This window comes from Mustela lutreola, chromosome 13 (assembly GCF_030435805.1).
Source record: "Mustela lutreola isolate mMusLut2 chromosome 13, mMusLut2.pri, whole genome shotgun sequence".
In the NCBI taxonomy this organism is placed as follows: Eukaryota; Metazoa; Chordata; class Mammalia; order Carnivora; family Mustelidae; genus Mustela; species Mustela lutreola.
Window position 1 is genome coordinate 52,904,212 of NC_081302.1, and position 25,215 is coordinate 52,929,426.

The 25,215-nt window shown below is 44.9% G+C and overlaps 1 protein-coding gene across 2 annotated transcripts; it reads left to right on the forward strand.

Annotated features, from left to right (window-relative positions):
• CNMD (chondromodulin) lies at window positions 1–25,215 on the forward strand. 2 transcript variants are annotated; one of them, XM_059144679.1, is made up of 7 exons: window positions 1–228; window positions 656–796; window positions 6,134–6,274; window positions 13,050–13,163; window positions 17,073–17,226; window positions 21,035–21,201; window positions 24,673–25,215. In XM_059144679.1, the coding sequence occupies exons 1-7, from the start codon at window positions 76–78 to the stop codon at window positions 24,883–24,885; spliced, it is 1,083 nt and encodes a 360-aa protein (XP_059000662.1). In that variant the 5' UTR covers window positions 1–75; the 3' UTR covers window positions 24,886–25,215. The 2 variants fall into 2 exon arrangements, with proteins under 2 accessions (XP_059000662.1, XP_059000661.1); XM_059144678.1 differs by having other exon boundaries at window positions 2–228; window positions 24,670–25,215.

The following is a 25,215-nucleotide window of genomic DNA, read 5'->3' on the forward strand; positions in this document are numbered from 1 at the left end:
GTGAGGCTCTGGAAGGGGTGGGGACCGCTGGGCTGGCCCGGGCGGGACAGGGCACTGTGTGTGCACGGCGTTGAAATGCCCAGCACGTCGGGGCAGCGGGACAGAGCCCAGGGCGCGCGCGGAGACTGCCAGGGTATCGCTCCTCAGACCACAGCCATGATAGAAAACTCCGACAAAGTTCCCATCGCCCTGGTGGGGCCTGACGACGTCGAGTTTTGCAGTCCCCCGGTGAGTAGGGCTCGGGATTCCCGGTCCCACTGCCGGGACAGTGGACACGCAGGGCCCGGCTTTTGCGCGGGGGTCCGAATCCACTGCCCGGAGTCAGGGATTCGCGCCACCGAATCTGGGAGGCTGGTGCCCAAACCCGCGCGTGTGTAGGGTTCTCGGGGCCCCAGACGGCCGTGAAGGGGAGGGTGGGACCGGACGCAGGAGCAGGCGTCCTGTGGCGGGCGGAGCGTGCACAGCCGCGGGGCCCTGGCCCTCCTCGGGCAAAAGTTTGCTGATCGCACATCCACGCCTGAGTACAAGGGACCTTCGGGACGGAGCGCGGCGAAAGGGGACGCGCCGTTTGCCACCTCCACGGGAGGTGCGGGGGTGCGGGCGGCGCCGACGTGACCGGTCCCCCCTCCCCGACCTCCCCGCCCCCGGCCCGCAGGCATACGCCACGGTGACCGTGAAGCCCTCCAGCCCCGCGCGGCTGCTCAAGGTCGGAGCTGTGGTCCTCATTTCGGGGGCGGTGCTGCTGCTCTTCGGGGCCATCGGGGCCTTCTACTTCTGGAAGGGGAGCGACAATCACGTAAGTCCAGAGGCGGCGCGCGGGCTGCGGACCTGAGTCTGGGTGCGCGGGGCGGGGAGGCGCGCGGGGCAGCGGCGTCCTCACTGTCACCCGCATGTCCCCCCCTAGGTGGAGCCAGAGCGCTGGGCCGCGGGGGGTCGCCCGCCGCTGCCCGCGGGCCCTCTCGCCCCTGCCCCCGCTTTTCTCTCGGTCCCCCGGGGCACCTTCTCCCTTCTTCATCCAATTCCACCAGCTGCTTTCCGCTCTTGGCAACTTCGTTGAGAAGCAAGTCAGAGTTTTAAGGGAGAATATTAAAACATAGAGTAGCGGGAGAACGCAGGGGACAGTTGGAGGAAGGCCCTTTCCCGCGGATCTCAGCCTGGCGCTTGCCGCCAGCTGCCCTGAGACTGTCGGTGAGGCCCCTCACCTGTCTGGCCTTGGCCTTGGCGAAGAAATGGAGCTAAATCATCTCCAAGGCCCTTCCCAGCCGAGAAAGGCTACTAATTTAAGAGCCTAGGACAAAGATGGACCTGGGGAATAGTCAGAATAGTCAGCAGGGATGAACTTGACCTTTCAAGAGTTTTTGTTTCTTTCACTGCCTGTGACCTGTCCATGAATGCGCCCTTCTCTCTTGCGCTGAGGAAAAGAAATGGGCTAACTTCGTTAAAGGTGGCAAATCTCTTTAAAAATCAATTCTGGCCTAGTCACGTGTGATTTAATGGTAAATGTTTCACTAACTGCTGTCCTACTTTCTTTGAATGTAACTATTTATTTTAAAGCTCCATTGGCTCTCAAAGCATATACAAAGCGCTTCTAACATGACTGGGCAGAATTCCAGGGTGTTCTTAAAGTACTCTGAATTTTGTTCACCTCTCTAAAGGGGCCGGGGTGGGGGGGCATTTTATCTTGATGACCATTGCCAGGCCTGGTATAAGCTTATTTTCACTAATGGAAAAGAATTCCATCTCCAGGATGCACACAAAGGGCTTTTTCTTAATCACTACCCTCCGAGGATCTGTGACTGCTGTTTGTCACCCCACCCCTCTCTCCCACCATGAAATTCAAAGCATGAACGAATTCCAGTACTTAGAGAAAATGGTGCTGAAAGCAATTCAACCATTTTACACATCACATCTTCTGCAGTCACTGCATAATTTGTATTTTTAACTCAAATGCCTACTGTAGATAATCATGCCATTTAGCACTGAGTCTGTTTGAGAGACTATATCAAATTTACGAGCATCGATTTGTAAGATCAGAACTGCACAGTATTTTGTGTATATTTGAAAAGTGCCTTAATGTATTTGTATTTTAAATATAGAAGTTAGGCCAGATTCTCATGTTTGAAAGCAGCAAATCCGAACAGGAGAATGATTTCAAGATCTCCATCTCCATTAATAGCAGGGTTGAGATTGTCATCCCTTGGGAAATTGTATGGTATTCCACTGTAAATGCTATCTTTTAGATGACAAAGCCTCAGTGGTATAGGTCATTTGGAGATAAAAATAGCTTTGCTTTTTGTGGGGGGGCGGTAGGGATTTTAGACATGCTGTAAATTCAAATGAATACTATTTGGCATTTAATTATTCAAGGCAAATACAACTAACTGACAAGCTTCTAAAAAGAGAGACTGAATGATCATCCTAAGTGAGGCTCCGTCTTTTCATCTCATACTTCACCACAAGAGTCTGGTTCAAGAGAGCGGTATTAAATTCTAAGACTACAGAGGAATAGTGAATCACATTTTATTGCCAACAATCAAAGTTATTTCTATTTCCTGTACAGGCAGAAGAATGCAGAAAATCATGTTTTGTTTTGTTTTGTTTTGTTTTGTTTTACTCCCAAAATATTTGGTGCTGCTCTAGATTACTTAAGTCTGAAAAACAAATCACGAAACACGAGATCGGGTCCATTTGGCACCCTCTCCGCGGAGCACACGCTCCGGTGTGCTTTCCCTGAAGACAAGTATAAATAGCCCAAACAAAACATAAATCCAAAGAGGTAAGTCTCCATCAGACAAAAGACATCCACCACTAAATGGACTTCCCCACTCTTCAGGAAGGATCCATGCTCTGCTTTTCTATATTAGTTTTTTTTTTTTTTTTAAGATTTTATTTATTTATTTGACAGACAGAGATCACAAGTAGGCAGAGAGGCAGGCAGAGAGAGAGGAGGAAGCAGGCTACCCACTCAGCGGAGAGCCCGAAGAGGGGCTCGAAGAGGGGCTTGATCCCAGGACGCCGGGATCACGACCCAAGCCGAAGGCAGAGGCTTTAACCCACTGAGCCACCCAGGCGCCCCTCTATATTAGTTTATAGATGAGAACCAGCTGTCATTCCCCTCCTCTCCCTTTCATATGGGCAAATCCCCTCGGGACAGGTTTATGGGACAGCTGGGGGACTAGGAAGCATGAGAGTGCTCACAATTGGGGGACACGTGCCTGAGCTCAAATATTGAGGCCAGGTCTCAACCAAGTGACTGTACATGGAACAGGCATTGAAATATGAGGAAAGTCCCACTGAGAAGAGAGAACCAGCAACCCTGCTCTGTGGGAGGAGGGGATGAGATCAGTGCTTGAGACCTTTATTCTCAGACTGATGTTTCTAGAGAGTGTCCCAAACATGATGTCATGGATCTTATAGAACCCAGGCTTCATTATAAACTCATTAGCAAATATTCCTGGCCGCAAAAAGCACTGATTGGAGCAGAATTTGGGCAAATAATAAACTCCCTTGTATTCAGAGAATCTCCTGAGGTGCCCATGACTCTGTGGGCTCAGCAGACAATGTGACCACTGCCCCACCAGCCCAGCCTCCTGAGCTCAGGGTCCAGGACTTTGGAAAGAGCTTTGGACTGTGGACTCTCCCACCATTCACTTCACCAGGGCACAGGACTCCCGCAGGGCACCCCCTCCCCGCCCACCCCCTCCAGCACAGTGCGCTCCTTCTGTACCATGATCGGCTGAGCTACTGAGCTACGTTACAAAAGATGCAGGTCCTCTGCCTGGTCAGGGAGCTTCTTTCTGGGCAAAGGGGGTTGGAGTGGAGGAAAGGAAAATTAGGACCACAAATCACTCTTCTAATATTCTAATTTTGTCTCCTTAAGACCCACTAAGAACTTGGAAATGGTTCATTTGTGAAATTTTGCATTGTCTTACGAGTAAAAGCTTATGTGCAATGTTTTCTCAAACACACACACACACACAGAGCCTCTTATTGTACAAGTGAGGGACGCTTGTTGCAGCAAGAACTCACACACATGTGGTCTGCCATACTCCCTCTGATGGTCACGCTTAGCCCGTGTGAGTGGTGGCTGCCCAGAGAGCCCAGGGACAGAACAGAGCCCGCTTTCTAAAGCTTACCTGCAGAAAGCACTGGCTCAGCCAAAGAAAACAGGTTTCCCAAATTGGGCTGATCACGAGGACCCCCTGAGATGCAGAGGCAAACAGACTGGTGGGCTCTGCTCCAAATTCTGGTAAATCAGAACCACTGGAAGTGGTTCTTGTGATCGGGCAAGCATTGGGGACAGCATACTGCAGGGATCCCAGTGCAGGGCAGAAGGAAGGGCACTGGAGAGACGGTCGGCTGAACTTGTGTGCCAGGATTTTCTGTGCTGCGGAATAAAGGCTGTTGCCCAGAAGGGGACTGCTTTGCAAAGCCATTTCTACATCTCTGCTGGTAAAATAAAACTGTGCTCTGTGGGTCTCGTGATAATGAGTTTTCTACAAGTAATGATCTGGTAATAACAGATACTTCTTCCAGGGTCTGTCCATGTAGCAGTCTTTCTTCATAATGAGGGAGAAAATCAGACTTGAATTGAATCTCAGCTATTTGCAGTTCTGACCTACTGACCTGACACTAAGTAGCAAGTGTCTCTTATCAGTTCTTGATCTTTCCTCTCTAAAGATTTTATCTTCTATGTTACATAAGATATATAGAGATACGCACACATACATTTGCTTCTAAGTGAGAAAAAGAAAGAGGGAAGGTGAGGGAAGAGAGGGAAGGTAAGACCCACCTATTACCCCACAATACAGAGAGAGAGTTCAAGCAGGGTAGCCACACACTGAGCAGGAGCAATGGGAGTGTTATTTTGTTGGCGCACTTACACGATGCCTGAACTAAGCCCTTTGGGTGATCTAATTTAGTTGTAAACTAAAAAATATTTCATGGAGTTATTTTTTTTAAGATTTTATTTATTTATTTGAAAGAGAGACAGTGAGAGAGAGCATGAGCGAGAAGAAAGTCAGAGAGAGAAGCAGACTCCCCGTGGAGCTGGGAGCCGGATGCGGGAATCGATCCTCAGACTCCGGGATCATGACCTGAGCCGAAGGCAGTCATCCAAGCAACTGAGCCACCCAGGCGTCCCCATGGAGTTATTTTTCTTGAGATTTTACTCAGAAATCCAACACATAACACAGATAACAAGCAGAGCTGCTCTAGTTAAATTGTAGGTCGACAGGAGAGAAAGGAGGACCTGAGTCATAGTCCCATCTCGTCTGCCACCGTCACCTCTGGGCCATCTCTGTGAAGCCTCCAAGTTTGAAGGACAGAAATGAACACCACCTATATGGTCCAGCTTCTTCATTTTATACCCAAGGCACCTCCCAAGACCCAGGGATAAGTGGTGCAGCCCCTCGTTTTTCTGATTCTTGGACCGTTGCTCTTCTCCCATGCCAAGTCTCCCTCCCTTCTGTCCTCACAGTCTCCTAACAATATGCCCTACAACACCATATGCCTGTCCCCAAGTCATTAAAATGACTAACTCCCACTTTGAGCTGAAACAGATGTGCACATTGACCTTGATCTCCACAAGCGCTGCTCTACATCCGGCATGTCCCAGCCCTGCCCGGACTCCTCACTCTATACCAGAGGATGTTGTAAAAATCTTTCAATTGAGGTGCCCCTGCAGACTTGTTCAGTTAACAGCCCAGTTAACCATTTACCCATCGATGGCTCTCAACTTTGACTGCGAAGTAGAACTGATCTAGGAAAAGAAAGATCTACATCCAAGCCCCATCCCCACAGGGTCTGATTCGACTCGTCCAAGCAGGACACGCATGCGCGGTAGCTGGAGCTTCTACCCAGATACCTGTAGGGCGCAGCCAGGATCGCAGATTACTTCGCTATTTGAATAAGTATCCGAGACTACCAGAGCTTTCAGTTTTAAGGCATTTTTAAAGAAATCATTGTATTAAGTGATCGGGTGTACAGATGAAGCCCTTATATGTAAATATATTAATGATGATCCGGTATATCTCTAACAGATGTGAAAGCCACCTCCTATACTGCAGGTCTAAAGATAAGCCCTGAATTGCTCTAAAAAGGAAGCGTCACTGACTCCTGTGTTCCCTTCCAGATTTACAATGTCCATTATACCATGAGTATCAATGGGAAATTACAAGATGGGTCAATGGAAATAGATACTGGGAACAACCTGGAGACCTTTAAAATGGGAAGTGGAGCTGAAGAAGCAATTGAAGTTAATGATTTCCAGAATGTAAGTATATTTCATGCATTTAGAGAGTTTAACCAGGCAAGCCTGCAAGGCTCTCCTAATCCAGGCAGAAGCAACAACTCTCACACACAACCAAACGGTAACTGTTCTTTATGGCAGTCGTGGCGCCACTAATTCACATACATTAGGCAGCATATTCTCTCTGAGAAAAGACCACTCTTTGTCCTTTATATTTTCTAAATGAAAAAAACAACACCTTGGCACTGAAAAGAACAGGTACTTGGAACTCTATAAAAGTCTTGGCAGAAGGACTCGAAAGAGCTATTTCTTTCTGAGCAGCTTTCACAGTGTATAAAGTGCTCAGAGCACCCCCAGAATGTTCCCAGGTCTGAAATGGGAGCCTGCGGAGAGGAGGGAAGTTGTAATGACCTGGCAATCTCATCAACAACTGGTGGGATCTACTTACGTACTGCTCTCCATTCTTCAGATTTCCCATTTAATCCAGAAAATTAGCATGGAGAAATTCCCCTGCCATAATCCTATGTTTTCTGACCATGGCCACTTACAGATAAAACATTCAAGTCTCCTTTGAAAGGGGCAAACACGTTTGTTTTCATAAGTTTAATTTACAGGCAATTTGAGACACCAAGCTCTGTGACCGTGCTTCAGCGTAGGACCTCAACACAGCGGCCCTCGGGGCCCTCTCTCCTCTTGGTCCACGTAAATATTTTATTCTCTTCATGTTCAAAGATGAGGAAAAGGCATTACTGTTTGTGTTCTCCTGTTAAATCTGTAGATGGAGTAGGTGAGACTTGATAATGAAAAAAGGCACTTGAAAATAATGTCTCTTCTGATACTTTATTGGCCTATGAACATCTCATCGACCGGCCTTGCTGCAATTGATGAGAAAAACTAGAGATGCTTTTCATTTGAATGAAAGAACTCCCCTTGCTGTTGCCAAAAGGCATTTCACAAGTCCCTTTGAATACCAAACAGATGCTAACCTTGGAGCCCCGGGGATGGGTGATGTTAGGAATAGGATGGGTGATGTTAGGTATTCCTTGCTGTGACAAGGACTGGCTATGTTCAGAGTCCGGTCTGGCTGGGGGTTGGGGGGAGGGGTGGGCTTTGCAGCCCTGGATGTGACCATTTAGTCAGAGCTTGGTGAATGGTTCTGGTCAGTACACAAAGATAATTTCTCTGGATGTATTAAAGGCTTTTACTGCTAGACCCAGGACTAGGTAAAAGCATTTTTTCTTTGTACTGCCCAATGAAAGATGACAAAATGTAGCTCCCACACACACATCATTCAATCCAGAACAGAACTGAATACCTAGGATGTGTCACAAGATCAAGATACGCAAAGGGAGCTACACAGATGAATAAGAAAAGATCTATGTCTCTCAAACGTGCATGAATCAGGAATACACTTTTAAAATATTTTAATCCCAAACCTATATTTCTGTTTTATAATCCTTCGGTTCTAATAATGGTATTGATTGTGTTTTGTTCTCGTAGGCCAACAGGACCACAAATATTTTATAAACTGATCAATTCTCTTTGATAGCTTCCACATTTCTCTAAGTCAGAACTGGTGAGTAGGACATTTTTTTGATGGATGGAACCTGTTAGGGGTTTAAACAAGCCTGGACTTTTGAAAACACATGAATCAGACACTTTGGCACCTGCACTATTACTTTCTCCTATATTTTAAACCATCCATCAGATTCAAGAGGTGTTTATCGAGGCCTACTGTGTGCAAGGGACAGTGCTAAGCACGAGGGATGCTCTGACACTCGGTCCCTCCCTCAAGGACTTTGCAGTCTAGGCCAGGAGGCAGACATGCCACGCAGAAGTGACTTCAGGCCCACCTGGGAAATGTGATATGACAGAGCTGTGAACAGAATGGAACATACCAGTGGTGCGGGGTGAGGGGTTGGGGGACAGCTGTTGGCCACTTGGAACTGAGGTTTTACAGAGGTGATGACAGCTGCATCAGGTTTTGAAGAATGATGAGGATTTCCACCAACAAAGAAGTAGGGGCAGGGCTTTCCAGACCCAGAGAGGAGTCCTGAATACAAATGCACAGGCCCACTCTTGAGTTCTAAGGAGCCCAGAGTGGTGGAAGGTGCGGAAGGGGAGCAGAGGGGTAGAGCCAAATTAAGAAAGGCTCCAAATTGTGAACAATGAACAGTCTCCCCTGCTAAGCTAGGACCCCACCTAGGTTTTAGTAGAGCCATTGGGGGAAAAAGCCCTTGCGAAAGAGAATAGCCCTGCACAAAGGGCGCTAAGCTGTATACTGTGAAAGAAAAAATTACCCAGGCCACTTGTTAAAAAGGAGAAGGCAGGCCATATTCAAAGGAAGCTACTACAGTGGGGTTTTACAGTAGGGGAGAGAGAGATTGTGTTCAACTCTGAATTCTGAATATGATAAGGAAAAGTGAGCGTTTATAACCAAGGAGGAGAGTAGGGGTATTGGTGGATAGAAATTTACTAAGCTATGGAGTAGTTCTTTACTAAACTGAACCAACAGGATTGTTGCTAAAGGCAAGCCAGGGTGATCAGGTATCAAGGGTGGTCAGATCTAGGCTAAGTCAGCTGGATTCTTGCTCAAACTGGAATAAACTGACCAAGGCAGAGCCCACAGTTGGGGCCTGGTCAAAAGGAGGACTCAGAGGAGACTGACTTGAGGTGAGTCAAGGAGGGTCTTTGTCAGTACCCTCAAGGAATACAAAGAGGGGTTTGTTCAGAGTGTATGAGTTACATTCTAAAACATTTTACCCCTCAGAAGTATAAATGCTGTGGGCTTAAGCCAACACTTTCTGGCCTAATGACTCATTTATATAATGTAAACCCTGGTTAGAAATTAAGATAGACTCAGCTAGTGGGTATATAAAAGTGTTCACTCCCCAATTCTTTTAACTTTGTGTATATTTGAACATTTGAATTTAAAAAGCCGAAGGAAAGAAAAAAAAATAGCACAACCTACCTGGTAGGTAGGTAGGTTAGTGATTTCAAAAATCAATATAACCTTTCATCAAAAAATTAAAAATGAATATACCATTTGGTGCAATAATTCTAGTACTAGGTATTTACCTAAAGAATATGAAAACATTAATTCAAAAAGATATATACACCCCTATGTTTATTGCAACATTTTTTTACAATAGCCAAGATATGGAAGCAACCCAAGTGTCCATCAATAGATGAATAAAGAAGATATGGGGTGTGTGTGTGTGTGTGTGTGTGTGTGTGTGTGTGTGTAGTGGAATACTACTCAGCCATGAAAAAGATGAGATATTGCTATTTGCAGCAAGGTAGATGGACCTAGACAGATTGATGCTAAGTGAAATAAGTCAGAGAAAGATAAATACCATATGATTCCACTTACATGTAGAATCTAAAAAACAAATGAGTAAACAGACAACAACAACAACAAAAACCCAAAAAGCAGAATCAGACCTATAAATACAAAGAACAAACTGATGGTTGCCAAAGGGGGCAGGGATGAGGGGATAGGCAAAATGGGTGAAGGAGAAAGGGAGATACCGACTTCCAGTTATGAAATGAATACGTCACAGAGGCGAAAAGCCCCCCACAGGGAATATTTTGTGCATGTAATAGTTTGTACGGTGACAGATGGCAGCTACACTCGTGAACAACACCACATGAAGACTTGTTGAATCACTATCTTGCACACCTGACACTAAGGTAACATTGTCAGCTATACTAAAAAAAAAGTTTACAAAAATCAATATGGCCAACTATAACATCAAAGAAACATAAGACAAAAGCAATTCATACTATAACTGGGACTTCCGTATGCAAACGCTCAGCCTGATGCATTTAGAAACATCATGACGTCACGTGCTTGCTCCAAGAGGTGAGTATCCCTCGCAGTGCCACAGCCGAAAATACGGACTGACTTAAGTGTGTGTTGGCAAATTAAATACCAGGTTATTTTCTCAAACAGTGAACAAACCACCATTTTCTGTCCGTGATCACGGTAATTGCATTCCTCAGAATGTCCTCATGCATTGAGACTGTGCCGGAAGTCATGTTGTGTCGATATGTAAAAGCATGTTAGATTCTAGGCACAGATCCTTTCAACCAGGTTTTCCAGCCAGGCCCCGGGGCACTCGGTACTGCAGGACTTCCCTGGGCTCTGTGGGATCCGGCCCCCCTGGACCCTGCCCACAGGAGGCCAGGAGAGCCCCCCACCACCCCGTCTTTGTGACAACCAAAAACTCCCTGTAAGATTTCTAAAGTGCCCTCTTGAGGGAAGGACCCCCTTCTTGGAAACTTCTAGTTTAACCCGCAGAATTCCATTAGATCCTCTAGACAGAAAAAAAAAAACAGGCAGCTAAAATGAGATCGCTGACTCTTATTTTTAAAAAAATGCTAGAGCATTGGACTCTGCACTCATCATCTTTGCTAGCAAATTTCTTCATTAGCACCAGCTTCTAAGGCCTTGTTTGTTTGCAGAAACAGGGGTTTGCTTGGCTTTCCTGTGCTTTCCCATTCCCTCTGTTTAATCTCTTAATATATCTGGCTGCTTGATATGGATTTGTAGCCAGACAAGTTGGTTAATATGTGTGAATTCCTTCCCACAGGACCCATCCCTGTGGGGTTTCAGTTCTCTTTGCAGCGTGTAGACTGTCAGAACTAGCTCAATACTAGATTCACATTCAGGGCTGCGAATCTTTCAATACACTCAGCCCTGTCCTTTGGGGATAAGGTTGTGGCGATATGGTGTTTCCTCCCTTGCAATTTACCTTCAGAGAATGTGGGGCTTGCAGGTGGAGGGAACATATCAAATGAAGGCGGCAGTCACCCCCCCCAGCCCCCAGCCACCACCTTCTGTTTTTCAAACGGTGAGCCCTAGATTCACATGCAGAATAAGAGCAGCAGGCCTTCAAGGAGAGAGCAGGGAGCAGTGGTTCTCAAAGGTGTTCCCCGGGCCACCAGCGGCAGCAGCACTGAAGAGAGGAGCGTGGCCCCCATTCAGACCTACCACGTGAGAAACTCCGGGGGTGGGGCCCAACGTGGTTTTTATTGATCCGGTCTTCCGGGTGAATTTGATGCCAGGGGCAATTTGTGAGCCGCTGGTACAGAAGAAACTTGGATTCGAAGGCTGTGTCTTAGTCTGTTCAAGCTGCTGTAACAAACTCCCGGAGCCTGGGGGATTTCTGAACACCAGAAATCGCTCACAGCTCTGGAGGCCGGGCAGTGTGAGATTAAGACACACCAGCAGGTGAGCATCTCTTGGGGGCCTGCTTGCTGGTTCGTAGTTGGACCATCTTCTCATTGTGTCCTCACAGGGCAGAAGGCGTGAGGGCGCTCTCCGGGGTCCCTTTCAGGAGGGCACTGATCCCATTCTTGAGGGTGCTGCCTCGAGGACACCCTCACCTGCCAACGGCCCTCCCTCCAAATCCATCCCACTGCCAGGAGGTTTCAACATAGGAATCTGGGGGAGGGGACAAAAACATTCCGTGTAGAGTAGGCTATTTCAGTCATTTAACAACTTTGTTATCCGGAGTAAGTTCTTTTCTCCCTAAACTGGTGCTCTGTCACCCTGGCTGTACCTTCTAACCATGTGGGGAGCTTGGAAGCTTGGAGCTTGCTGATGGGCCCTGGCCCAGGCCAGTTATGTGGGAATCTCTGTGGAGAGCCCCAGGCATCGACGGTTTTATATCTCTCCAGGTGGTTTTGGTGTGGGGAGTCCCTCCTCCTGGAGAGGGCAAGGAGATTGCTACCCCCTCTCTCTGGGTGAGAGGTGATGCTAGGACTCATGTGTCACATATGTGAACAGGGCCCATGAGGCCACAAGGCAGAGCACGAGGGGCTTTAGGAGCAAGGAGCCTTTCTTTCCCTGTGCTCCGGCACATCGCCCCTCAGCCGTAGGGCTGCTGGCTCTCGGAATACATACAGGAGAAATGGCCATCAATGCCCTCTGTTCTTCGTGGAAGAGGGCTGAGTCCTGAGTCAAAACCCCGAGAGATTTCTGAGTGCTTTTCTTCCCCCCACCCCCTGCAGCATTGATGCTGGAACAAGTCCTAAATCTTCTTGACATTCATCTCAACTGAACAGAAGATTAACAAATTGAGATGTTTGGATTTCTGTGGGTGTCTGTTGTTAGGGCATAAAATATGTAGGCGTTTACCTCTGTTTTTGGCCACTCACTCATCGTGAAAGCCACAGGTTCTCCACTTCCATAGGGTGGAAGTAAACACCCTTGGGACAGAACGTGCTGTCAGGTTTCGTGCACCTGCCATAGATTCGGGCCTGAGCAATGAGCCAAGCCTGGAGTCCTGCGGCTGATGTGGCCCCGGAGGCTGGTCCCTAGCGTGACAAGCAGGAGACACTGCTTGTGTCTCACAGGGGACAGAAACAAAGCATCCAAGTCCTCCGGTAAGGTCTGGGAACAAAGGTCAGCTCCTGGTGATATAGGGAGCTTTGCTATTTCCCTGCCTCAGTGACTTAGCAAAATCTGAATTCCTGGAATTAATAAATTGGGTGCACATCTTTGGAGAACATCTGTGGGATCACCAAAAAGAAAAAGATTCAGATACTAATGTCAAGAGGCTTATAACTGAGTTGGGACAGAATCTTGATATAAGGAGTGGCATGGGGTTCTAAGCGCCAGATGCGGGGGAAGGAAGGCTTGTGGAAGGCAGAGGAGGAGGAGCCCGTCACACCTGGGAGTCTTTTCTGTTCATCTCTATACCCAGTTCCTGGAACAGGGCCCATCTCGCGGTTAAATACATTGAATGAACAAATGAATGCATAGCAGGATGGACAAACTTTTCTTTCCTAGGGCATCACCGGCATCCGTTTTGCTGGAGGAGAAAAGTGCTACATCAAAGCACAGGTGAAGGCTCGCATTCCTGAGGTGGGCACCATGACCAAACAGAGCATCGCTTCTGAGCTGGTGGGTACCGGTGGCATGCTTTGACAGACAAAGGGGCTTGGTCTTCACATGGCATGTTTGCCTAATGTTGGGGAGGGAAGGGATTCGTGATGAAAACAATGTAAAGGACTTCTCATGATAGAATCTTCAGGAAAGGGGCCTTGGGAGCTTTCTAGCCTCAGTTCCACTCAGTGTGGGAATTCCTCCTGGAAATCTCCAGCAGCCGATCACCACGCCTGTGCTGGAAAACAGCGACAGGCCTTTCCCTTCCCTCAGCACCGGGCAACTTTGCGGGGGGGGTTGGGGGTGTGGGGGGTTTGATTAAACCATTGCGCCTATTCTGAGCCGAGCTGGTTCCCCCTACAGTTTCTTCTCCTTGGTTTGAGTTCAGCCCAATGAAGCTCCTTAACATGTATTAATTCCTTTCCTATGTGTCAGACTCGTGAGATTTTTTAAAGCATAATTCTTCCATTTATTATTAACAACTTGCCTTTGAGCTTGATTTTATAAAAATTTACTTTAAGAACTGCACAGAATTCTAAAGACACATCTACTACCTTACATTTACTCGATGCTGTAGGGCTTACAGCGTGGTCACACACGTCATCGTCTTCTACTTAAGCTGTGGCAGGGTATGGTGGGGAGAAAATCAAAAAGCGAAAAATATGGGTTCAAATCCCAGCTCTGACACTATGGATGTGGCTGCAATTCTTTGAACCTCAGTTTTGTCACCTACAAACTAAGGGTCTGCCTCCTGTCCCCAGGGCCTTAGAACCTACTGGATAATGACTACACAGCTGCTGCTATAAATTACTAATTCCATTATGATCAGCTTTGGTCCTCCCTGTATCCCTGAGAGGGAGGTAAAGCCAGCACCAGCTCCCTTAAGGCAAAGGAAGAAAAATAAGAGTAAGCAGAGGTGCCTGGAAACTGCCTAATTGTTTGCTGTCATAGGAGCAGCAGCAGGTGTCTCAAAACAAAAGCTACAACAAACCGTGAGTTTTTAAAGCTGGCCGTAATAGTACATACTATAAAAATGACACCCAGACCTCCTTTGTTCTGAGCCTTGAGCTTCTCTTATCACATTACCATTTTGTTAACAGTCCTAGCACTCCGTTTCTGTAACACAGAATCCTTTACATGTTCTCTGTAAACGGCCGTAGAAGCAGTTCTCCTCTCCTGGCATCCGAAAGGGCCAGCTGTCCAGCCACAGCAGACCGAGATCTAATCCTAAGTTTGCAGTACATTTCCGGGGCTTTATAAAAACAAGTAGATTTTTTTTAAAATTTTTATTTTTTAAGGATTTCATTTATTTCTTTGAGAGAAAGGAAGAGCACAAGCAGGGGAGGGGCAGAGAGAGAGGGAGAAGCAGGCTCTGGGTTGAGGAGGGAGCCCTATGTGCGGCTCAATCCCAGGACACCGGGATCATGACCTGAGCTGAAGGCAGACGCTTAACCGACCGAGCCACCCAGGTGCCCTGTTTTTTCTGATTTTTTAAAAATGGTCATTACAGAAAATTTGGGAAATACATAAAAATACATAAAAGAATAGAAAAGAAAATCACCCACAATTGCTTAATCCACAGATGTTCATGTTAATACTAATGTTAATGTTTTGGTGAATTATTTTCGTGTGTGTGGGGGTGTGTGTGATACTCTTCATGATTAAAATAGTTATATTGCTCTGCGTTCTTACTATCTTTAGTTCTAAAATGTAGATTATAATGGATATATCATATGTCATCAACTGGTTATAATTTAAGTCTTTTGTTCTTGAATACTTCAGCCATCTTCTGTTTTTCACTATTTCAAATAGCAATTCAAAATAATTATTTGAATATAGAAATAATTCATGGTGATAAACAGTTTAGCATTTTCAAGCTTTGTCTGCATCTGATTCTTTTCTTTAGACCATAGAAGCGAATTATTTTTCCTGTGTTGTTTCTATTGTGCTTGGTGGGTCCTCTGGTGGACAAAGCCAGATTCAGGCAACATGTTTGTGTGAATTGGGAATATGTCCAGCTGTCAGTAGCAGAAAACTACACTCAGAGTGACTGAGTTGTTTTTCTCCATAGTAGGCAATGTTAGGAGGGGGCCAGCATTGCTGATGTTTTTGGGCTTTCCTTCCCAGCTCCAGCCATCAACCACACATCAAGGAAGGAAGTCAGGAAGAGGTTGAGCAGTGCCAACCGTGACTTCCCTTTCATCAGGAACAGAAGGCTTCTCAGCCCCCCAGCATACTTCAGTGTGAACTGCTGGGTTTAGAACTGGTCACATGGGCAGCCCTAGCCACTGGAGGATCTGAGCAAGGGAGCAGACAACGTCTCTCCTGGGGGCAGGGACACTGCTGCCTCACACAAAAGCAGGGCTGTGTGGCAGGGGCGGGAGAGGTGAGGTGAGGTGGGCAGCTGGGACTATGTGCTGCAAGCTGATTGCACATCGCCAGCTTGTAAGATGCCTAGGTCTGAGCACCCCACGCTTTCCCTGCACGCTTTAGCTTATGATGGGGTAGATTTATGCACCACTTGGTCTTATAAATTTTTCATCAGTTTTGTATAACTTTAAAATGCTGCTATACCCAAAGAGCATTCATTTCCTGGATGGAGCCATTTAATTTAAGGTGTGAATAAGTGGATTACCTGAGTGTTAGCCTCCTCCAATAACTTTAAGTTGTTTTAATGCAGCCATAAGCCTGGGGGAGAAGGTATAAATGAAGTGCTGCTTTTAGCTAAAAATAGGGAGAAAACATTTTAATTTCTCCAACCTATTGCAAACTAATAAATACATGAAAGGAACAACCTGGCAAAATAAATTTGTCTTCTGGGTTATCAGACGGTTCTCAGCATCTCGCTGTAGAAGAAAATCCAGGGTTTAGCTTTGAAATCTCAGTGGTGTGGTTGATGCGAGGGACACCTGAAATGTGTTTTGTTATAGCTGGGAAATGTAGAAATGGTTTATGTTAAATAATACTTTGAACTGAAGACATTAAAGAACCAATCACTTGCTTTTTTCCATTGTTGTTCAGAAGCTGCAGAACAAAACCCCAAAGGATTTTCACTTCAAATGAAGGGCTCCTCTGTCCTTTATAGGATTTCAGAGACTATTCAATTGCTTTTCCTCAAAAAATCTTTGATCAAAAACATCAGATTAACCTAAGTCTCAAAGTTGGTATCAAGTAATTTTCACTTCCACTCAGGACACTCAGTATTCACACATTTCAGTTATCCAAAGGCAGGGCGACAAGAGAGGCAAAGACAATATTGTGCAGAGAGTTACAAAGATAAGACACACACCACACTACACCCCCACCCCCCTACACACCACATACATACCACATATATTCCTCACAACCCCACACATACCCCCTACAGCCACCCTACATATCCCCCATATACACCACACATCCCAAATCCCCACTCACCACACACATACCACATACACACCCCACCACCCCACACATACCCCCTACACATACACACCCCCACACCCATCCCACGTACCCTACATGCCCCCCCATATACACCACACACACACACACACCCCACACCACATACCCCAGATCTCCACACATCACACAGACACATCCCACCTTACACACACCACATACACACCCCACAACCCCACACACACCCTCCACACTTACATACCTCCAAATCCACCACACAATCCTACATATCCCCCCACATACACAAATGCCCACGCATACTACAGACACACACACACACCCAACCCCACACATACCCCCTACATGTACACACCCCCACACCCTACATACCCCATACACATACACAACTCCCCGCCATCCCACACACACATGCAGTTCTCATTAAGTTTTTATTAGGTTAAATAATCTACCAGCACGTGACTCTAAATACACAGCATGCTTCGTTGTCCTCTTTGTTCAATGCATTTCATTTTTACTTACTTGCAGGAAGGCAAGATCATGCCAGTTAAATATGAAGAAAATTCTCTTATCTGGGTGGCTGTAGACCAGCCTGTGAAGGACAACAGCTTCTTGAGTTCTAAGGTCTTAGAACTCTGTGGCGACCTTCCTATTTTCTGGCTTAAGCCAACATATCCAAAAGGTAACATTTTAAATTCTCTTAATGCTGCTGGGAATTTCCCTGTTTGGGTGAGTTTCCTGTGAGCCTTCCACAGGCCTGAGCCTGCAACAAGGAAGATACATCGGGATGCGTGCCGTGCCATGGTGTCTCAGTAATTGGCAAGAAAGATCAAAGAGAAGGAAGGTGACAGCCATGAATGTTTCCGGGAAGGGACTGAGCAGCAGGGTTAACAGGAAGTGGGTCACGGAGACAGAATACCACGGCATTATCTGCCGTTTTTACTTATGACGCTCCCCCCCCCCCTTTTCTGCTCTGCCCCTTAATCTAAGTTGTTTGCGCTTTCCAATTTTCCAATTTTTTTTTAGTTTTTTATTCCTATCGCAGAGAATCAAGGGACTAAGAAGCCGTCATACTGCTGAATCTTTATTATGTACAAACCTAGAATTATGGGACAGCCAAAAGCTGCTGTGGGTATAGTCTGAGATTCTTCAAGTTCAAGGCTCGAGCATCTGGCTTCCAAGTCCCTTGAAAAGTAATGAAGGGCCCCTCGGGTTCAGAGCTAGCTTGGAACACACCTTCGAGCTCTCTGTGGGTGGCGAAGGCCAGGTGAGCCCTGAGGGCCAACTCTGCCCTGAATTTCTCTGTACCCAGGGGTCCTTTCACTCTTCACCACCAGTCGCCCCACTGCCCCCCACCCCACCCCAAAGGCCTACTTTGGAGCTGTGGCTCAAGAGTAGAAGAAAGGCCTTTCTCCCGGCACAGCTGAGATATACTCTGTCTTCTGAAATATTTTATGGGCTACAGAAGAGAGCAGCATGATAATAAAATACAGGCACTAAAACCACCAAGCTTAAAAGGGACAAGGGGCAGTGATTATTGAAAGGGAACAGTTACAGTTTCACAAGATGAAAGAACTTATGGAGATAGACGATTGCACAGCAATGTGAATGCACGTAGCACCCCTCAACATTAAAAATGGTTATAATAGTAAATTTTAAATTTTACCCCAATTAAAAAAAACAAAAAGCAAAAAACAGACAAACAAACAAAAAACCCTCACTAGGCTTAGAGAGTCCAGGCTTCTGATTCTGTCACCCCTAATTTATTCCTACAGGTCACAAGTCTCATTATGTCCCAAAGCTTGCATAAGATAGTTACTTTCTGGCCCAGGCAAAGCCAACAGGATCCAGTTTATAAGCCACTAGCAGTGGCTTCCTGGAAGAGTGAGTTGAGAAGGATCCTGAGGCCACATGCAGGCTCAATCAGGAATGGCAGGAGCAGTGGCTATCACCATTGGAGGGACTGGAGAGGGCTGCCAAACCGAGTCACTTTTGCTGTCCCTGCTCTTGCTCCGGTGGGCGCTTGCAACTCACAATCCTATGGTCTTTTGCCAAGAGCGGGCTTTTGATTCCTCACCTGCCCCCACATGCAACACGCCTTCTTGCTTTCCACCTCCCAGGAACTACCCCAATACCTGTCCCTGGTCCAGTCAAGGACAAAAGCCTCAGACTCTGCTACTATGTAGAGCTCTAATCACTTTCTGTTTGAGGAAAAGCCTCTTCTTACCCAGGAGCTCATTCATTTACTCCACACACTTTTCTGAAGGCTTACTCTGTGCCATTTACTAGCTCGAGGTAGTTGGGATGCATTGGTGCAGAACAGACAAGACTCCCTGCCCTCAGGGAGTTCATGCTGTAGCAAGGGGAGACAGTAAACAAACACTAAATTAAAATAAAATCATATGGCAGCCTATGCAGTGCTATGGGAAAATAACAGAGCAGGGTATTGGGGGGTGAGGATGTGACTACGGAGTTAGTGTGACTGATGGGATGAGAACCTTCACCCTTTGGCAAAGCAAGCTCTGTACTTCCGAGATGTTGCTTGGCCCCTCACCGCCCAAAGCATTCAGTCCTCACAACACCCACCCAAGAACTACATGTTAAGTCCAACACCAGAAAAGTGGAAACCACCTAAATGGGGTAAATAATTGTTGGGGTCGCTAGAGGGCAGAATATTACACACATTAAAGATGGAGGATATTTTTTCCCCAGTCTTTCATAAATGCAGTCACATTTAACAATAAAATCGAGGAAATGAGACCCGCTCTGAGGATGCCTGGTCCCTAACACCTAATTCTAATAAAAGCTCCCCAACTCCAAGGTCCAGCAACACCTGTCTTGGATCCTTAAGCAGGCAGGTCATCAGCATCACACGGCTGTATTTTCAGAGACAGTGGCGGCTGGACACGGTCAGGGGGAAGGCTGAGCACTGGCTGGGGGCCAGCGGCCAGCCACTGTGCTACAGCTCAAGGCTTTATCCTCAGTCATTTTTTACCTACAACTGTCCAGGTAATTACAAATATCCCCATTTTATAGATGAAGAAACCAAGGTTCACGGAGATTTAGTAACCTGCCTGAAGTCATTCAGTTAGTTAAAAATAGCGCTGAGATTTGAATCCAGGGCTCCGTGATGCTTCTCCAACCATGAACTCAGAAACCTAGAAGCTATCTGTGGAAGCTCACGTGGCCGTAAAGCCCATCTAAGTTCTCAGAACTAACACAGCATTATGTAGTCATCACCACCTAACATTTCAGTACTTATATGCCAAATGCTATGCTAAAACCCTTAGACACAGCTCTATTCTCTATCACTACTCTGTGAACTGAATACATCACCTCCATTCTACAGATGAAGAACGACTCAGACACCAAGGCCAAAGCTATGTGCGACTTCCCACATGTTATTCAGCAGCCATGGGTCATGCCACAGGCCCCCTGTGGTGGTGTGAGGAACTAGAGCACTGGGCTGGGAGCCAGAGTTGTTCACCTTTGGCTCCTGTTTCTGTCACCCATTCTGTGATCTTAGCCAAGTGTCTTGGTCTTTCTGAGTCTTGATGCCCTTATGTATAAAAGTATCTGCTTTTTCTATCCTCTTACAGGATTTCAAAAAAAATTAGCCAAGATAACAAATCTCCTAAAAACGATAAAGCTTCATACACATACAGTCTACTCAGAATGCACAGGGCTAGGGTACCTCATTGGCTGAGCTGGTAAAACATGTGACTCTTGATCTCAGGGTTGTGAGTTCAAGCCCCATGTCGGGTGTGGAGCCTACTAAAATACAACAACGAAAGAAAATGCTCAGGACTGCAAGTAACAGAATACCTGATCATTGGTGGTTTCAATAAATACAGGGTTTAGTCAGAAGTCTGGAGGTCGGTTTCTGACATTAGCAGCTACTCAGCGATATCACCAAGGCTCTTTCCTAGCTTACTGTTTGCTACCCACAGCACACTGGTTTATCACCCTTGCGCCTATCCCTTCTGGTCACAGATTGGCTCTCATAACCCAGATATATCTATGTTCAAGAAGACAAGCAGAGAAAGCTGTTTCAGTCCTCTTTTATCAAGAAATCAAAAGCTTTCTCAGAAACTGCACCAACATATTCTGCTTACATTTCACTGGCCAGAAATGTTCCAACTGGTCTCTTAATTGGAAGGGAGGCTGCGGAAACAAGTAGTATTTTACTTCCTCAGTCCCTATAGTAGAAGCATGTAAGGAAACAGAGAATTGAGAGTGGATTTTTGTCAGCTCACAGGGTCTCCCTCAGTTAGGACTATAAAACCAAATCTTGGTTATCTGTATCTTTAAGTATTAACCTAAGACTCTGAAACTATTAAAAATTCCTCAATACAAATTTCAATAATGAAACAAGAATGTGTTTTGATACCTCTTTATGCTTTTACCTTGATAAACATAATACTTCCTCAGTTATCCAAATAAATGAATTAACTTACAGCAAAAAAAAAAAAAAAAAATTTTTTTTTAAGAAATCCAGAGAGAAAGAAGAGAATTGGTAAGAAAAATTGTTACAACTACTACAAGAAGACCACACAGCGGACCACAGGGCAACCCAGGCCCTGGAGGACCAAGTAATGGAACCATACCTAGTGTTCAAGAGGATTCAGAACACTTTAACCCAGACAACCCTTACCATGTACGTACTGCTGTTTTCATGACTGCTCAGACATATCCCTTGAACAGAACATTGAAGTGGTGGTTATTTCTACTTGAGGTTTCAAATGAGCACTTAATAATCAACTTGGATTTTTATTCAATTATTTAAAAAATACATATGAATTTGTCACAAAGTTTATAAAATGAGGGTAAGACACTTAAGCATGGTCTCTCTAGTGCGAAATCCAGTTTTGTTGTAACCCTTATTCAAAGTTTTTCTGTGCTCTCCCCTTTATTGAGTTGTAGGCAAATCCGTGAAGACAAATTCGTATCAGGAATTTGATTATTCAAAATTTATTTCCAAGAATGTGCCCTGGGGACAGTACATGGAATGAAAGTATTCTCTTCCCCCCCCTTTTATATCCACTTTATTCATCCATTCAGCAGACATTTGCTGAGAACCTGCTCTTTTCCAGGCCCTGTGCATGCAGAGAGGAGTTGGCTTCTGCCCTCAGGGGCTCTCAGTCCAGGTCGGGGACAGACTCATACACACAGATAAAACATTTCAGACTGAAACGCTGGGCACTGCTATTTATAAGGATGGCACTAATGTGCTAAAGACTTCTCAAATCTTCAAAAAAATTTATTTACCGTAAGTGAAGGGAGCAAAAGAATAGCAAATTTTTGTAACTAGTATTTTAAACAATTTTTTTCTTTTTAAAGATTTTATTCATTTACCTGAGAGAGATCACAGTAGACAGAGAGGCAGGCAGAGAGAGAGAGGGAAGCAGGCTCCCCGCCGAGCAGAGAGCCTGATGCGGGACTCGAGCCGAAGGCAGCGGCTTAACCCACTGAGCCACCCAGGTGCCCCTGTAACTAGTATTTTAAATGAAAAAATAATTCATGCATTTTTTTTTAAAGTTTATAAAAGGGTAAAAAATTTGTTACCCTTCCATTTCAGACACCTTCCCGACAGCCCAGTTTTCTTTGCACAAGAGTGTACCGCACTAACACATTTTTAACACCATAGAGCATACAAACTTCTATACCTTGTTTTCTTTCCAGTCACAGTATTTTGGAGATTGCTCTGTCTCCTACATACATATACCTCATTCATTTTAATGGCCACATCATCATATTCCATTGTGTGGATAGATGTACAGAAATTTAATTAGTCTTACTTTGGTGGACACGTAAATTATCACCCTATCTTTTGCTCTTAGAAAATATCGTTAATAGTACACAACATTGTGTATGCCCCACACAGTCACGGGAAGGAGTACATGAGGTAATGCAGGCAAAGCTCTTAGTGCTTGGCACACAGTAGGCATCACCTTGCTCGGTTTAACTCTTAGTCATATATGTATATCTCTTGTACATGTGTGGGAATTTTTTTTAGCATAATACAGATGTATGGGTCTACTGAGTCAAAGGAGATGGTAATTTTACATTATTTAATGGAGGATGCTAAATTGTTTCCCAAGGAATTACACCAGCTTCATGTCTTCAATTGTAATGAACGGGTCTCATTTATTATCAAACTTAAAAAAAAAAAAATCTTTACCAGTCTCTTGGACTTGCGGTTTTTAATTATGTGTAAGGTTGAGCATCTTTTCTTAGGCCAATTCATCTATTTTTTCCTGTGTACCCTCTTCAGTTTTATAGTGTTTCACATGTTGCAAATTTATTTTCCAGTTTTAGACTAACATATTTTAGAAAGATTTAGAACCAAACATATTTTTTAAAATGACCCAAGCTTATTGGAAAATTCAGGACCACCACAGCACTTCATTCCCTAAAGCTCAAATAGTAAAAAGAGAGAAATGTATCTGAACAGGCAAACAGAAAATTTAATATAGTTTAATCTCCAGGTAGCTGAGCTAGGTAAATCTGGCTCAAGGGAGAGGGCATCAGCCCCTTCACAGGGGCAGGATGTGACTTTGCCTGTCTTGCTTCAAGACTTGAGTGATCCATTTTCCTTGAAAAACTCCAATTCTTTATCAGTTTTTCCTTTATTTTGTGCTCAGCTTTCAGAAGAAACATCTCCCTACGAGCTCAGTTCCTTTCAGGAGATATCTTGGGGTAACAACCTAAGATTTCCTCCCAGCTCTCCAATCCTAACAAACCTTTGTTGAACCCTCAGATGAGGAAATGCCTCAACCAACAGACTTTTGACTTCTCCCACCCTGGAAAAATCAGCTATAATCATTTAATGAGGTGGTTTTCTTTTTGCTGTCCCAGATGAACCTAGTTCGAGAGATAAGGAGGGGGAAAATGGAAAGAGTCTGAAGAATAAAGAAAAAAATGGTTTAAGAGTAAGGGAAATATTTTGACGATTAAATCTGAACGTAAGTTCTATCAGATGGTGTTAAGGAATTGTCAATTTTGTTAGGTATGATAATGGCATCGTAGTTATGTAGGCAAATATTGTTTTAGAGGCACACCCTAATGTATGTGTGAAATGTCACAATACCTTCAATTCTCTTGAAAGTCATTTCAAAATTTAAAATACTTCAGAAAAGATTAAGCAACTTTGACAAAAGGTTAGTGGAACTGTCAAAACTAGAAGTTCAGTTCACATTTTTTCCCCTTTCCAGTATGTTTGATATTCCCATAATAAAAAGCCCCCCCCCACCACCACCACCGAAAGGTAAGACTTGTTGGTATACCAGAAAAGGCGACAGCATTCCAAGGTTCACTTTGCTCAAGCCTAAACTATATTTGGTGCTGCATCTCCCCAGGTTTGAGTCCCTCAAGGAGAGATTTCAAGTGAATTAAGAATACACATTAAGGGCTTCTTGGCAATGTAACTCAGTAGCAGAGAATTCAGAATCTAACCCCCTGGGAACCTATGAAAGGGAAAACCAGATACACAGACTTGGCAGAGGTCAGCTTCCTTCCAGTTCTGTGATATCTCCAGCAGTGAAAATGGGGATTGTGTAGGTGATTTTTACTGCATCCATAATTTTATTTAGGTAATAATAATGGCACATAGAAACTAGAAAATAAAGTTTAAGGTCTTGAATTTTTAGACATTATATGGTGCCTTTTCCTGAGTGTTACAGAACCCTTAAGGTTGAAATGAAGGCAGAAATCTAAATGATGCCAGCATTCCCAGCCAGTGCAATTGTAATAGCAATCTATCAGCCCAGATCAATGAATTTCTGAGACCTGGAAGTCATCAGTACAAAATGACATCAGGGTTCCACTAACTTAAAGTCAGTAGTTACAGAAATGTTACTTTTCAATGTCTCGTTTTTGTTTGGCTAACTTAAAACAAGCTGAATCACTAATGGGTGGGAATCATGGCTCATTAAAGGCATGGAGAAACTTTGTAATATTAAAAACAAAAAACAACCTTCCTGCCAGTGACAGATGGAGGTTCCTTGGTATTTTAGAAGGAATTCTGAATTATAAGGGTCTAATAAGATTGAAAACCTCTTACAGAAAATTATGCTACAAAATTTTTATTATGAAGGAAACAAAATAATTGCCTTTTATTTCACAGCAGCAGGAGGGGGAAGGCATGACATTTGACCCTAGACTGGATCATGAAGGAATCTGCTGTATAGAATGCAGACGGAGCTACACTCATTGCCAGAAGATCTGTGAGCCCCTGGGGGGCTACTACCCATGGCCTTATAATTATCAAGGTTGCCGTTCGGCCTGCAGAGTTGTCATGCCATGTAGCTGGTGGGTGGCCCGCATCCTGGGCATGGTGTGAAATCACTTCATGTACCTGGGGTTTGTATCATAAAAACTCAAGAGACAACCAGAGTATGAGGCATCTTGATGCTGAAGGGACCACAAAGTATTTCATACTCAATTTGAGCAATGTTACTCAAGATACCTTTCCCAGAAGCTCTCAACTGTTTTACAAAACTTTATCCAGAATGTGCAAATGTACTGAAAGGGTAGTTTAAAATGTCATAACAATTTTTTTATTACTTGCTGTTTTTTATCTGCTTTGCTTTGCAAATAGGCCTACTTTAATAACACTAACTTCCCAAGCTACTTTGAAATAAACATGAAAAATCACTTACAATGTCAAAGA